The sequence below is a fragment of the Pseudochaenichthys georgianus genome, chromosome 21 (assembly GCF_902827115.2).
Source record: "Pseudochaenichthys georgianus chromosome 21, fPseGeo1.2, whole genome shotgun sequence".
NCBI lineage: Eukaryota > Metazoa > Chordata > Actinopteri > Perciformes > Channichthyidae > Pseudochaenichthys > Pseudochaenichthys georgianus.
The window spans coordinates 31,498,321-31,514,456 of NC_047523.1; the positions used below are offsets into that span (position 1 = coordinate 31,498,321).

Below are 16,136 nucleotides of genomic sequence, written 5' to 3' on the forward strand. Positions count from 1 at the left end.
AAAAACAACAAAACTGTAACCAGAACTTCTGTTTTCTAACCTGGGTGAGCCTGTCTCATATGGTATGTGACGGGGTAAGGGTGAGACTCCCCGCACAGCTCACAGATGGTGTCTTTCTCCGGTCCTCCCATAGCCAGCTGTGCCATCTCTCCAAACAGATTTCCTCTTGGGCGCACATCTGCCTTGTCCCTCTTCTTCTTCTCCTTCTTTGCCTTCTTACCGTCTTTCTCATGTTCCTTCCTTTTAAGGATGGCACTTGACCCAGGGCTTGGGAAGATCATGTTCTGTGTCGCTGCATTGATGGTGGCCAAAGAAATGTCCTCCCAAAATGACACCAGATGTTGTAACGTTAACGGTAGGATTGACTTTACCCTCATAACAGGATGAGAAGTCGTCTCATAGGAGGCGGCATCTCCTTTCGCCTCCTCACACTTTTCTGGCAGTGGAGGTTCTTTCAGCATGGATAGCACCTTGTTTTTGTTGATGCTTCCCATTTTGGAGATGTCTGGGCCATGTGGGGAAATATTAAACATGTTAAGTGCAGAAGAAATCTCTAAGGAGTGGCGGTTCTTTAGCTTGTTCTCCTTCTCCTCAGCACCCTGTCCTCCCAGGGAGTTACGGGTGGGTGCGTGCTCTTTGGTTAAATCTGGGTTGAACTTGAGGAAGGACGAGCAGGCCATGGCATCGTGGACAATACCTTCATGCCACAGAAATGCTGCATAGACTGCTCGTGAACATTCAGCCACAGAGGGCGACATGGCCTGTTTGGCCGGCTCCGTGGCCCTCGATGCAGTCTCGCCTTTAAACAGAGGCCCAGATTTGTCCTTTTTAGGGCGCGCGTGGCGACTGGAGGTTTTGCGACTGACTTTGGGTGAAGCCCTGAGCTCTACTTCCTCTTTGACCGGAGCTTTGCCAATGCTGAAGTGCACCTTGTCTGATCCATTCTCAGAGTTTTGAGCCTCCCCATTCTCATCATTGCCATCCTCTGAGAGGAGAGCGCTAGAGGTGCACACCTCCACCACCTCACTGTGGAGGTTCTCCTGGGTCACATGTGGAGAAGGAACACGGTTCTCTGTGTTACTAATCATCTCTTGGTTTGGATCTTGGTTTGGATCTTGGTTTAGATCTTGGTTTAGATCTTGGTTTGGATCTTGGTTTGGATCTTGGTTTGGATCTTTAGGAGACAGTTTAGGTTTGGGAGAGGTCGACCTGCCTCTAAGTGGCTCTGTAAGTGGAACCTTCTTCTTTCTGAGTGTGTCCGGGTCCAGAGTGTAGGAATCTGATTTGGACCTCTCTCTAGGAGGGTCTAGGCGGGCTTTGGAGGAGGGTGAGAGGTTCTTGTCATGGTTGGCCGAAGAGGAGTGCTGGGAAGAGGTACTGGAGGGACTGGACCTGCCCGAGGAGGATACACCCTTCTGTTTGGGAGAGGAGGAGCGAGAGCCTGGGTTTGGAGACTCGGCCCGAAGTCCTGGGGTCCTACCATCTGCCTTCAAGGCCTGCAGAGTGTTGTGATTGGGCGAGTGGGAGCGGCTGTGAGAGTCTGACCTCAGTTTGGCCGTATCTGACCGCAGGATGAGGGCTTCGCTGGCAGAGAGCGCCTCCCCCGTCTTGCTCCTGCTCTGTTCGGACGAGCGCCCCCCCCGACCCTCCTGTTTGGGAGAGCGGTTCTCCTGCCGGTGTTTGGAGGCCGGGGACATTGGCCGTGCACCGGGCATCAGGTTCCCTCTTTCACCTAGACGTTAATAATGCAAACACGGTTACGACACAAAAGAGGACTGGATCTGTGTTAAGAGTGCTCCCAAATAATCCCAAGCACATTTGAAATCCGAGTGAAGAAGTATGTAATGTTAAAGTATAAGATAAAATGCGATGAGGGGCAGAATGACAGACAATAAAGTCCCGAAGGGTGAATGATGTTATTCCTTGTAAAGCACATGATTGTACTGGCTTTGTGTTTCACAGCATCTTGTTCTGTCTATGAATGTACCAGACACTCTGATATGAATGATAAGTGGACCATGGGAAAGCTGATGATAGATGGATTCCAGCACAGTCCTTAGACCAATTCTACTAATATTGGATCTAGCTTTAGACTTTTAATATCAAGTCAATACTATTCAAGGACAACCTATTTTAAAACTCTAAATGCAAGCTCGTATGTCCTATAGAGGGTCACCGTTTTTAAGGTTGACACTAACACAGATTAAAGATGTGTTGTCAGCATAGACACCCTGTTTTTTTTTTGCATGCTGTGATTACCCACCCTTTTGCCTTAGAGCGAGAGATGAGAGAGCAGTACCATGCCCAGCCACCAACACATTGCTTTTGTGCACTAGCTCGCGAGAAGCAAGGCGGCGTGATGAATCATCTACAGCGGAAAACAGTTGAGCAGGTAAACAAAGAGGGCATGACACGCAAGGGGGGCCACCACAGAGAGGAAGAAAGAAAGCACATGGAGGCAATGTCGTCAAGTTGAGAAGGTGAAAGAGAAAAACATGTTAAAAGTGATGGGAAGATCGACAGGTAGGTAGAGAAACATGAAGAGCAACACTTATACAGAGAGAAAAGACGTAACAGAGCCCTGGAGGTGTCATATCTCTTAATTTGTACCTTTATATGCCTTGTATAGAACGTATGTGATCCATAGGGAGAGTGAAGGGTATATGCACAACAAGACTGGATCAGGATTATACATCACCTGCATATTAGGAATGTATGCACACAAATGAAAATTTCTTTTTCCAGACACCTCCGGAGCTCCGTAAGAAACGGTAAGTAGTAAGTAAGTAGCAATACATACGGACACAGAGCTACACAGACAGAAAAAAGGTTATAAACTGATAATTGGGATCCCTTTCTTAGCTAAGCGTTACATTACATTTTGGAATGTTCTATTTGAACTAACCAGTGCGAGTGAAAGCTATTGTATGTATTATTTGAAATACTAATTAATGGCTGGTTTGAAGTCTACTGTTGATTACATTTGCAGTGAAGCCTTGGGCTCGTTGAGACGGAGAATGAAATAAGTTGTTTTTTAAGGATGGAAAATGCAGATCTGAAGCAGTGAGGAAGATGAGGAGGAAAATAATAAAAAAGCTGATTTAACAAGATAGCAAGCAGAACAAAAAGCAAGTCAGCCTATCGCTTCAGCGCGAGGCAAAAATATCCCTTTTAACGAGACATTCAGTCGAGTATTTAAGTTTGAAATCTTGTCTCCAAAAACAAGTGAAAATACCTGTCAATGCATATTATTGAAAGGCAGGATTACATCATTTGTTTTTTATAAGCAAGATTTAAACGTTAAAAACCAGACATGATGGCTTGTTGGGGATATTTCTGCAGCCGAGAACATAACTGCACTGTTATGTGTCACACATCGCTGCTGCCCTCCCCAGAAAACACATCAAATAGAATACCGAACAAAATCAGGAAATCAAAAGCTAGGAGGGTAAGGACCAACACCTGTGCAAGCAAGCGCTGTCAGAAAGCAGGACAGACTTACTCAGAAGCTGTGGTTGTGGCTGAGACAGATGGGAGGGGGATTGTCCAAACACAAATGGGCTGTGGACAAGGGAGGAGGAGGGAGGAGGTTGGGCGGCTTGCTCAAATACGGAGGAAGAGGGAGCTTCTGAGAGGAAGGGCCCAGACTGAACGGTATTCAGTATGGCACTCAACCGGTCACCTGCAAACATGGAGACAGAGGATGGGGAAAAACTACAGCTTATACTAGGGTTTGAGGTTTCCAAAGAGGGGCAGGGTCATTCAGAGTTTACTTTGTATCAGTCATTCAGTTATCTCTCAGGACGCAACATATGTGCGAAATGGGAGGAGCTGCCATGGTCAAAGAAGTATAAGTATACTTGTTTTCTTCTATGGAAGAGGATTGGCAGGAGCACTTCCAAGACTTGGATTGGCATCCAAAAAGGTGGGACATGGGTCAAGAATCATCTGGTAAGACTTTATGATATAAAAGCCGAAAAGTCAAGGTCGATAGAAAATAGGGGGGAAGGGAGAAATGAACTACAACTCCCAATAAACATTTGGAATTACATTTGCAAGATATAGTTTTATGTTTTTAAATTACAAAAGAAGGAGACTTTGGGAACTTTAGACGGTCACAATGACACTACTGATTTCCTCAAGATATGAATAACTGTTTGTATTGGGCAAAACAAGCGTAGAAGATACCTAAAGGAATGTTGAATCCGTAACCATTCAAAAACTCTTGACACTACCGAGTAGTACTGTCGTTTTTGAACTAGGCCATTTCATCAATCGTAGGAGCTGGAAATGGGAGGCTGCTTGGGTGAAGGCGGGATGGGGAAATTAACCTCCATGGCTGAATGTTGAAGCCGGAGAGACCCGTCAATAAGGTTGAATTGCTCAAAGAGCTTTGCCAGACATCCATTAAGCTGACCAGCCTGAAGGTCTATCTATAATGCCGTCTCAACGCCTGATGGATTCATCACACAGGAGGGGAAGGGTTCAAACCTTCTATTAGATGGATGAACGGGGGCGATCACCTCAACATCGCATCTGGTAGCAAGCTGTAGACAGGGCACTCTTGTGCAGGATACATGTGCTTGCCCACACACAGTTGTGAGGTTTCATAATGAAAAGACACAGCACTGTATGGCCTTATTCTCTAGTGAATGCTAAAACGTGTCACTCAAATGGGATAGAGTTGTGTTTATTCAATCGACTTCTTTTATACTTTATCCCATTAATGCATTCAGAAAGCCAACCGTGAATGCAACCAAGAAGCATTTGAGGCAGATTGCTCAAACAACATCGGAAAAGTTGGCGTAAAAAAGAAGAAAGATAAACTGTAAATCCATCTATCCCTCCGTGTAGCCACACAAAGGTGATACATAGCCAAAGAGACACTGAAATGATGCATCTAGTTGTATTAAAGCAACAGGAAACTGTGCATAGAAGGCTTAACAGCATGTTAACAGCACCAGTACAATAACTTTGTGTTATCTGAACAACCATGCTTCTCTGATTAGAGACAGGTCAGCCTCTTTTTTCCAGCAGAGAGGAAGAGGCAAGCCATTGAAAGACAATTGACAAAGCATCAGCATTACATGTATGTTCAGTCGGAAAAGACAGACACATCGGGGCAGACGTGTTTTGATGGAGTTTTGATCGGAGGAGTTAATTCAGGTGATTCTTTAGTAATCAACCTTATTTAAGAAAACAAGGCTTTCGTAAATAATCAAATGTTTTCAAAGTGACTAAATTAAGGCTATAAAGAAAGCGTAAAGGGTAAAGATCACAGACAAAGTCTAACTTAACAGAGCCCAGAGAGGTCAAAATGAACAGAAGCACACCGACTGGCCCATGCAAAAAGACACAGGCATATGTATGCCCCACATCGCAGATATTTAAGGCATAAAATAGCAGCAAGAAACACAATAAAAAGCATGCAGAAATAAGAGATGATAGATCAGGGATTGGTGGAGATTTTAAGGAGAATGACCCATACAAGATCACATACCTATTAAATGTGCCGTCAGATATTGTGGATATAAGTGATTTTTGATAGGATTTGATATTGTGAAATAATTGCGTGACGTAAAATGGTGAAAATATCTAGAATTATACAACTAAAATGGGTTAGTGCATGAAACAACTTGTAAAAAAATTCTTAGATCAAAGCATGGGGAAAAGTCAGATAGAGTATCTCAGAATAAAGAAGAAAAAAGGTGCAGAGTGAAGTCGGAGGTGAGGTTTACTTTAGTAATAACAAAACATCTAAACAAAAAGGTATTTGACTACAACCTCCGGACTCAAAATATCCCAATTTAAATGTGCAGCATAAAGCAAAGTGGATGTGAAAGCAAAGTGAGATGCAGATTACGGATGTGTTAAAGAAAATGATTGTTTAAAAATAAAAAGTTGACCTTACCTTTGTTGTTGGAGATGCCGTAGTCAAAGCCCTGCGCTCCGTTTGAAGCTGCGGCTCTGTTGAAGGCCTGCACAGAGAAAGGGCTGGGAGGAGGGGTCTGGGCCCCTTGCTCAAGCACTGCTTGTTCTAAAAAGGAACAGATTCAATTATGTTATCTTATTATTTATCACATTTTGAGGTTCGAACATTTCCCTCCATTGAGTGCGCCTTACCGTCCTCGTGGCGAAGGTACTGATTCCCACCGCGGTCTCTGGCCAATGACCAGGCCTCGCCTTCATCGCTCTCACAGAACTCCACTACACTGTTCTTATCCAGCTGCACCCAGGTCCCCTCTGAGTTGACCACCTGATACACAAACAACACTCTTTATCCATACTCACACACACACACACACACACTGAACACCATGTCACACACACAGTACATTTGCACACATGACACAAACTCTACAGTCGATCATTAACATGCAAACATTCAATTCATCTGCTTGACACGTACAAAAACCCACAGCAGTAGATCACACGAATTAGATTTTTGTGCATCAGCAGACACTGCAGGACAAAACTGATGTAGCTAAAATAAAATACAAACTTACTCTAAGAAAGGGGTAGCTTATTGAAAGGTAAATGCATGAGGTTGTTTTGTCTCAATTCCCTGAAGTATTATTATTTTGAAAAAAGAAACAGACAGACGGAAGTATTAGTATGTGCAGTCTGCACCTCTCAGATCTCAGACAGGGCATTCCAGTACAGCTCAGAGAGGAAACTATTGAACAGCATGACACACCACAGCAGCCAATGAGAGGTCATATCCATTAGGGAGAGGAGGCCCCGACTCATCACCACGCAAACGACAATTTAAAAGTACCAAAGTCATTGAAAGGATTGTTAGAAGTGCAAGAAAGACAAGGCACAGAAAAGGCTCCAGCATTTTGTGATCAGACTTCCACTGAGAAGACTCGGTGCAGCGGAGTATGACACCCTGAAACTGCAATGGATTCATAGACAAACTGAAATTAGTGAGTCAGGAAGCACACAATGCTGCAGCCGCAGGAGTTGATAAGCCCTCAACGAGAGGAAAGATTCACAACACACACCCAGAAGCACCTGATGTATTTCCCTTAGAAAGAGAGATTACATTCTTTACATTGACAATCATTTCAGTTTAGGACAAAGAGGAAACTCTGATTTATGAGAGTGAAGGCCAAAATGTACTCACATTAGCTATATTACATTATGTTATCCAAACAGACTGGTTTATTCAACTAGCCACAAAAGAAAACACATTTCATTATTTGGGGTGAGTGCGTACCTCGCCTATGGCCTTGACCTTGTTGCCAAGAACTAACATTCCAATGGGGATACCCCTAAGGTTTGGGCAGCTTCTGATGTTGTGACCAGAGGGGCCGGTCTTCACTACCTTATAAAGCCCCGGGCCGCCGCCCTGCCCTGCCCTGTTCTGCACCCGAGAGGGGGCCTCGTGGGAAGGGCAGCTGCTCACCTCCTTTACGTTCTCCTCCGATTGGCCCCTGACCTCCTGCAAGAGGTGAGAGAATGGATTAGGGCCAAGGAACAAGAACAGGAGGAGGTTCAGACTGCTAAGTCCTATGATATTATGGCGAAGAGCCACTGGTAGACGTATATGAACCAACGCTGTATCTATAAGTTAAATCTCAGACCCTATTCATTTTCTCCGATCAAGCTATTTAAGTGGATGTGTAACTTCACGGCCTTTAAGCAATGACATTTAACATGGCTTTCTTTCTGATAGTCAGTCGAGAAGATTGATAGCACTCTCATAATCAAATAAAAATGAAGCTATAGTCAAGCTATAGTCAACAGCCATCTTTTATAAATTATTAATTTGATCTCATATTAAAAAGACATGTTATGAACAGTATCTTAAATCTACTTGTTACTCTTTCTAGAAAAAATATATAGTCCAAACCACAACCTGAAATTGTAACACTTCAGTTTTTTCATATATTAATCAAACAAGATATAATATCGTGCTAATTAGTTTACTTTATAAGTGCTGGTGGATTTTGTTACAGGCGAGAGTGAGGCTAACTGTTCTCCCCGTATCAACCTTTATGCTAAGCTAAGCTAACGAGCTGCATGTTTAAAGTTTCAGTACGGACGTGACAATGGTATCAATCTTATCATGTAACTCTCAGCAGATCGGAAATAAGCATATTTCCCAACATTTTAAAAGAATCCTTTAAACTCCTTTAAGAGGCTAATTCATGCTAAATCGAGATACTCTTGTTTTACAATTACAAGATGTCACGTCATGACATAGATGGCTGAAAAACGATATGGACTTTCATCCTAAAGAGCAGTTAGTGATATTCCAAAAATACAATTATCACCCAGATATTGAAAATGCATGTATGCTACATACATTTTAAAAGCTTCAAAATTGTAATGATGCAGTTAAATAACCAATAGATAAGTACTCATTTTCAAACAGTCTATGGGGAGGCATGCTATGAAACACAAGGATACAGGACTATCGATGACAAGCCTTTCAAAACAAGATCTCATGCAACAGACTGGACATTAGTATGTTAAACCCCATGCAACACACAAGCTAAAGCAGTAATTACTTAAACAATGTGATCACTGCACTTGGTCTATGGGACAGTAGTAGCCACGGATACTATTACTGATACTGTGTCGTCAAAATAAAAACAAAACAGACAACCATGCAACTGTGGATTGACCTCTTAAGCCTTATTGCAACACTTTGGGAAGACTACACAGTCACAAGGGGGTGACTAAAGTGACAGTTACATGATCAGCTACGGGGCAGTCAAGCTATGTGTCCCTTTTCCATACAACTCACCTGTGGCGGGAAAATAGTTAAGGGAGTCCATGACAAAAAGCCGATATCCCTGACTCCTTGGCTAGCGTTAAAGACATTCTGAGCAACAGATCGTGAGACAGTCAAGAAACAGTAGACGACTCGAGGCAGGAGAGAAAACAGTATGGGGGGGGAAGGCGCTTGTGTATTTTTTTTTGGAAGAGAGAACACTTTTTGGCATGGCTCCTCTGCATTTCAGTATCAGAGCTTATTTGACAACAAGGAGAAGAGAGGACAGAATCTGATGGGCCAGTTAGTGAAATTGTGGAGCACCCAAAAAAGGGGCCAAAAGGTCTGTAAATACAGGTCGTGCACACTTAACAATAAGTTTAAGATCAAATGCATTACAAAAATATGTAAAACCCATTTGAAGGGGCAGAAAATGAAACTGAAAGTTCACTCCAAACACCATACGGTGGTTATTTCCAAATCCATGACCATTTGAAATACACATAAGAGAAGAAACTTCCAAAAAAATTCCCCACTTGGATGATGTAGTGTGTCATGCTGTTCAGACAGAGACCTTACATGGAAGCCTCTAAGCACCTAAAGCATCCCAATCAGAGCAGTAGAGGTACAATTTCCCATTTAAACTTGTTGGTGACCAGTGATTGCTCCATGACAGAAAACCACCTGGATATTAACATATTTCAGATACTTCCGCTGTATATTCATGTGTCAAATTATCACATTCTATTTTGATTCTGTTGCATTGTTGGTCGTTTTTGTGCCATGGAGCAAAATGTAAGACAAACCCTTGTATTCACATGCTGTGCTTTGAGGGTGCTTATGAGTGAGGGGCAATGAGGGAACGAGGACTGAACAGTGCAGACTAACCAACTTCACCACAGGATGAAATTGCTTTTGTTATACATTTGACCTCGTCTGCCATTTCTGCATTGGGGTTCGCATCAATGCACTAAACAAACTAAAAGGTGCTGTGTCCTGAAGACAAAGCCGTTACTCTATGGTCAACTGCTTTATGAGTATTGCATGCAAGCTCCCAGCTGCTGTTCCTTTGTACAGTGCGTTAGTCAAATTGTCATACTCAGCATTGCTCATATAGATGTTTCATGCAAGAGAACACCCAAAAAGTATTAGTTGTTTGGTTATTTGTTACTCTGATGAGGTTCTCTAAGCCACATGCTTCGAGTACATCTGGGGAGTAGGTGCCAACAGCACTGGATTCTTTGAAATTCAACAATAAAGATAATCTGAGCTTCTCCCCAAATGAACAGCACAGAGCCTCTGTCATCATTAAAGTGGGACTGAGTGCTCGGCAGGCCTTCTTCTACTTACGTCGGCTGGGACCAGTAGGCTCCGGCCCAGGTGCTGGTTAAAGGACAGGCACCAGGCTTCAGTGTACCCGTTCATGCTGGGAACATACTTCTTTACTGTTTCGTCATTGAGCCTGAGCCACACACCATCATCGTTATGGATCTACGGGAAAACAAGCAGCAGAGAAGAGCCATGCCGTCCTGTTACTATGGAAACAGGATAGACAGTGCCCTCACACACACACTCGTACAACACTGACACACTCAACACTTCAGAGGTGGCAGAAAAGTCTTAAATCACATTAGATGACAGAAAATGCAAGTGCATTTAAGACATTTAAGAAATGTCACTAGTGCTGCTACCAAAGGGCGGGAGTGCAGATGTTGTGCAAGACTGAAACATATAATTAACTATGTCTGCAGTAAAGTGCTGTAATTTTATTTTGGAGTTATATGCATCACATCCTTTGGATTTATGTTGCACAACTTCGTATAGCGTCAAATGCCTTGCAAGAGTATGAAGCAAGTTAAAGTTAAGAGCAACACATTTATACGCTTTGAAAGAAAGAAGTTATCATTATTTAGAGAGGTAATAACACATAATACACAGAAGCCACCAAGCAGGACTCAAAACTCCCTAGAAGTAGCATTCCAGACAAAAAGAATGTGAATAACAAAACACTAATAATAGTATCCTAACTGATTTAAAGAAGAAGCTACAAGGAAATAGAATAAAAGTGGAAGTGCTTCAGGTAGTATATGAAATTACTTATATTCTGCCTGGTCTAGAGTCAATTACCTCGTCAATGAAAGTGATGGTGCCATTGACATGCACTATGCCTATCTGTTCACTCTGCAGGGAGGGGTGACTACGCACACGCAGGCCTGCGCTGTCCTTGGACACAAATTTGCGGACCTGAGAGAAGCAGAGGGGAGATGGAGACTGTGAGCGGCAGGAGCAAAGAATAAAAAGAAAAAAAAGACAAGAAGTGCAGCAGGAGGAGAAAGAAGAGGCAGCAGGACAAGAGAGAGATTGCATGCTTCTACGCCCCCGGAGCCTGCTTCAAGTACACTCATTCAAACAGCAGTATTCTAGGAGCTCTATTTTCAGCAGCACCAGTTTGAAAAGCTTCGTTTTAATCCTCCCGTTAACATTCATACTGGTCCATGGAAAGCCACTGAACACACATTCAGAATGTATATACAGTGTTGTTTAAAGGCTCATAATGAAGCTTGTTTCCTTATTATAATAATATGCTTAAAATATAAGCAAGCAAATGCGTTTTTGCATATTCAACAAAGTAAAGAAACCTCGCACTCGAGTTATTTTTATAATTTTTTGAAATGATCTGATGAATGCAAAGGAGGTCCAGCCCTGCTTTATTCTGCCAGGTTTTGATAACAAATATCTGCTTCCGTTTGTTTGTATTTGATGGGTGATTGCAAGCATGCATGCATTTACAGGTGTGTTCATGTGCATGTTCATCCACATGGTTGGTTAATCAAAAGACAAAGCTCACCTTGTTTGGCTGAGGTTCAGCCTTTGGTTTGACCATCTGAGTTCCAGGTGGTATCATGCCTTTGGGAGGGTCTTTGACCTCTACCTCCATACCAGCGTCTACGAGGACAGATTTACAGATCATAGTAAAAAGATAGCGATTCTTTGTGCATTCGAAAAGGGCTTAAAAAAGGCTGCATTATGTAAAGTCACTTCTTGCTGTTTTGGGATAGTCATGACTGAGCCCTTCGAGCCCTTCTACATTTCATTGACATACCTATTTCAATGCCGTCGATGGTGACATGGATCGTGTAGAGGCCGACTGCTCCGGGGGTCCAGTTGGCGCTGTAGGTTCCGTCAGTGTTTGCACGAATCAGCATGTTCTCACTGGGTCTGTGTGGGGAATGATCAATAAGTAGATTGTATCTTACTGGAAAAAGCATTTTGTCTCTGCATTACCGCACTTACCTCTTTGGGGTGGGGGAAGCGAAGCGCAGCTCTTCAAATGAGTAGTTTTCATATGCCTACAAAAGACAAAGAGCACAAGTATTAAAGTAAACAAAACAACATTGGTACCACATAGATGTAGTTCTTATTTTTTATAGAATAGGAAAGACAGTCCCTTAATCAAAACTCTACTTATAAATAGGTCTATAATTGTAAAATCAGTCATCTTTGAATTATGTATCTATAAGATTCATTCAGCCAGATTTATTTATTGCTTAAAAATGTTGAATTGTGTATTGCTTCCTCAATGACTGTTACTATGTGCATGTCCACAGGTCAGCATGTATGCAACTAATCTGACAATTGCCCAGCAGCTCCCCCTTATGGAGCTTCTGCAGTCCTCCAAATGTAAACAAGTGAGGATACAAGTGAGTAATGATTCATGAACATAGGGCTGACCTTCATCATGGTAATAGCAATGTATCGAGCCTCTTTCACAATCATGGGCTCGTACGTGGCTTCCAGCTTGGGCATCGGCAAACCTCCGAAGGTAAGGTCAGGGCCAGAGGACGAAGGAGAGGAGCTTCCAGGGAGCCGCTGCAGCCTCTTCACATTCTCAGGGTGCATTGACTTCTTCTGTGACACAGGGACAGCCTTTACCTCCACCTGGAAATGTGAATTATAAGAAACAGAAGTCAGAGATTTGCTATAGAGAGGCGAAGTCCCGCCAATCTACTTCCGACCCATGGGACCTTATTTCGGAAAAATTATGTATTGAAGTCAATGGGAGAGAAAGATTATCTTTCGATCCTGTTTGAATTGTGCCATGAATTACACATATGATGTTTGTCAATCTTAAAAAATCATTTCCATGTCAAAAAAGTCACAGTTTGTCGTAAAACTGTTGAAATATAAGACTATGAAAAACACGCAACTAGAAAGACTACAAATCCCAGAATCCCGGTCCCGCATGCTGGCTCTTACGGAACCGACTAACTCCCCTTTTGTGAATGTACAGTACAGCTCTCAACATGCCCAGACTTGTAGTGATTTTCTCCACGTTTAATACTTTTTTCTTCATTCTGAAAGAAAGAAGTGAAATGTACTAACGTGACAGTCGTCTTGGTGTGTGGTGCGAGACGGGAAATGTAGTTCATTGAGCGGTTTCACACACAAAAAAGTGTTACTTCACAGTTTTACGACACATTTTGATTTTTTTTACTTTCAAAATTATCTTTTAAATTGACAAACATCATATGTGTAATTCGTGGCACAATTCAAACGGGATCGAAAGATAATCTTTCTGTCGCCATTGACTTCAATACATACTTTTTCCGAAAAATAAGGTCCCATGGATTTGGTATCCAACTATACAAAATATATATATATATCTTGGAAGCAGAAAAGCCAAAGTAATCATCCTGACCTTCATGTGAGGAACATGTACCACATCTCCATACTGGTCTTTGGTCTGTACCACCACGGTAGTCGGCCATCCACAGCGTATGTCGTCTTTGTTCAGGATCAGAGATGTCTTCTGTGGGTCTGCGTAAGAGTCTGGCTGCAGCCATCTGGATGTAGGAAACAAATAGGGACAGGGTTGTAGATTACTAATCTGTAATGAAGGACTCGTCAATAAAACTTAAACACAGAGGGAAAGCTAACATAAATGTACAACCAGAATGAAAATGCGAAGTAGATACATTGCTCCACTGATTCACTTCATTGGGCTATGAAGGCTCCACTTAGGCCTGTCATGATAATTAATTTTGTTGGACGATACATTTTCCCGGAAATTATTGCGATAAACGATAATATTGTCGGCACCGTTGTAAGACCATTTTAGACCACTGACATATTGATAATATATAATAATAATAATTCAAGTACATCCTTTCAAACAGAACTTTTTTATTGATCATTCAACATTGCAAATGAAATGTGAAATAATATTCAAATATATAAATTATATATAATAAATTAACAAATCAATTAAATTATAAACAATTAATTAAATCACACACAACCAAAACAATATATTAAATAGACTCAGGCTGGAAAACAGAGCTCTCTCTCTCTCTCCTCTCTCTCTCTCTCTCTCTCTCTCTCTCTCTCTCTCTCTCTCTCTCTCTCTCTCTCTCTCTCTCTCTCTCTCTCTCTCTCTCTCTCTCTCTCTCTCTCTCTCTCTCTCTCTCTCTCTCTCTCTCTCTCTCTCTCTCTCTCTCGTCCTCTCTCTCTATATATATACTCTATATAGATATCGATCTATAGATATATATCTAATATAATATATAGTATGATATCTATAGTATAGTATCTAGATATAGATATATATATATATTATATATATATATATATCTATATATATATATATATATAATATCTATATACTATATATATATATATCTATATATATATATATATACTATCTATATCTATCTATACTATAGATATATCGTATATCTATATATATATATATATATATATATATATATATACACACATATATATACAAATACATAAATAAATAAATATGAGCACACATTGTCTCACAAGCAAAAAAAACCTCAACAGGCCATATCCAAATCTGTATCAATCAAAGATTTCTAGCAAGGAACTCCAACATGTTTGCATTGTCGGGCAAATGCATCTTTGATTGCAAACGGTCGGGAAGGTGGGGGCTCTCCAGCTGCCCCGTTGCTCCAGCTGGGAAAACGGAATGGGTAGGTTGTGTTTCAGGTGCAGTTTAAGGTTGGTCGTATTGCTAGCTTTTGTTGCTACCTTTTTAAAACAAATGCGACACACCGCCCGGCTCATCCAAGTCTGTAGGTTCGCCTCGTTGATTTGGCTTAAATCCAAAATATTCTCACACCGGAGATGTGAAATTCGGTTTTGCAACCAATTCCATTTAACTTCAAATACCCCTCGAGTAAGTCACACGTTGACTCCTGCTTGTCTCTATATTATTCATTTGGCTGCTACACTGCTGCACGCGGAGTGTCCCCTGACCTGGCTGTATGTGCGCCCCGCCCCTCACGGTGCGCCTGACAGGGCAGACACAGCACACCTGGCTAAAATGCTGGTCACATCCTTATGTAAACAAACACGCATGTAAACGGCAATTTATCGAGGTCAGAAAAGTTATCGAGTTCATTTTTATTTATCGTATGATAAGTCAATTAATTGCTTATCGTGACAGGCTTAGCTCCACTATCATGTACCTTGCCAGACGTCCTCCACTTGAGGTCTCTACACATGTGATGAAGTCCTCCAGGAAAGAGTGCTCATTGGTTTGGAGGTGCAGGGGCAGATTTCCCTCCAGAGCCTCCAAGATGGTGGGAGAGTGAGACAAGGCCAGACCCTTTCCCAGGATCCCTGCATGGGACTTGCACACCTGGGTGAGGTCAAGGAAATAAGAATCAAGGATGGTAGAGTGCATAACAATCAAATATTTATTTTAAAACCACAATAAGTCCAAAAGATGACCTCTGAAATTAAAAGATGACACACCTGAAGAGAGGCTTCCTCAAGAATCTCCAGATCCTCCTCCAATTCATTGCCTTGAAGTACAAATCATAATTACAGATTTAAAGTTAGGTCAGAGGAAAACAATCTAGTGATGCTTTTTTCTAAATCTGATCAACATTGTTGTCTCCTGATGGAGTTATGTTGTGTTTTTGTAATACTTAATGTGGCCACAAGAGGGTGAAGAGCACCAACATTTGAGATAAGACTTAGAACCTGGATCCCCAGAATTAAAAAACACAACATCCCCAAGATGGATCCCCAAATCCCCTCATCCCCTGTTCACATACCTATAGGGAGGGCCAGGTCTTTCTTCATCAGCGCTGCAGCACACACACTGCCCAGGAAGGCCAACTCTTTCTCCAGCTGGATGATTCCCTGAGAGGTCAATGATGTTAAGGTCAGGATGGTTTGGTAATATTCAACATTTTCCCTGCCCAGACCAATGCATTATGGAGATTACATACAAAATGCAGACTTGAGAACTCTTAATTCTCAAAAACAAACACCCTTTTCAGGGTTCTTACACCTTTTCAAAAGTCAAATTCAAGCACTTTTCAAGGTGCATTTTCCAGCTTTTCAAGCATCTTACAGCTGTTGTAAATTACATATT

General features: G+C 41.9%; 1 protein-coding gene across 5 annotated transcripts in view; it reads right to left on the reverse strand.

Moving 5' to 3' along the window:
• The window catches only part of mycbp2 (MYC binding protein 2), a 74,699-nt gene that overhangs the window by 12,533 nt on the left and 46,030 nt on the right, over positions 1-16,136 (reverse strand). The window contains exons 42-58 of one of the 5 annotated variants that reach the window (XM_034109674.2): positions 15,814-15,901; positions 15,509-15,558; positions 15,220-15,392; positions 13,425-13,569; positions 12,458-12,664; positions 12,020-12,075; positions 11,829-11,944; positions 11,574-11,671; positions 10,853-10,969; positions 10,076-10,216; positions 8,759-8,836; positions 7,223-7,447; positions 6,124-6,256; positions 5,912-6,037; positions 3,503-3,682; positions 2,264-2,368; positions 41-1,732 (exon numbers count right to left, since the gene is read on the reverse strand). In XM_034109674.2, the coding sequence (XP_033965565.1) occupies positions 41-1,732; positions 2,264-2,368; positions 3,503-3,682; positions 5,912-6,037; positions 6,124-6,256; positions 7,223-7,447; positions 8,759-8,836; positions 10,076-10,216; positions 10,853-10,969; positions 11,574-11,671; positions 11,829-11,944; positions 12,020-12,075; positions 12,458-12,664; positions 13,425-13,569; positions 15,220-15,392; positions 15,509-15,558; positions 15,814-15,901 (3,730 nt within the window). The remainder of the gene's footprint in view (positions 1-40; positions 1,733-2,263; positions 2,369-3,502; positions 3,683-5,911; positions 6,038-6,123; positions 6,257-7,222; positions 7,448-8,758; positions 8,837-10,075; positions 10,217-10,852; positions 10,970-11,573; positions 11,672-11,828; positions 11,945-12,019; positions 12,076-12,457; positions 12,665-13,424; positions 13,570-15,219; positions 15,393-15,508; positions 15,559-15,813; positions 15,902-16,136) is intronic. The other 4 variants (XM_034109677.2, XM_034109683.2, XM_034109684.2 and 1 more) reach the window with 4 other exon arrangements.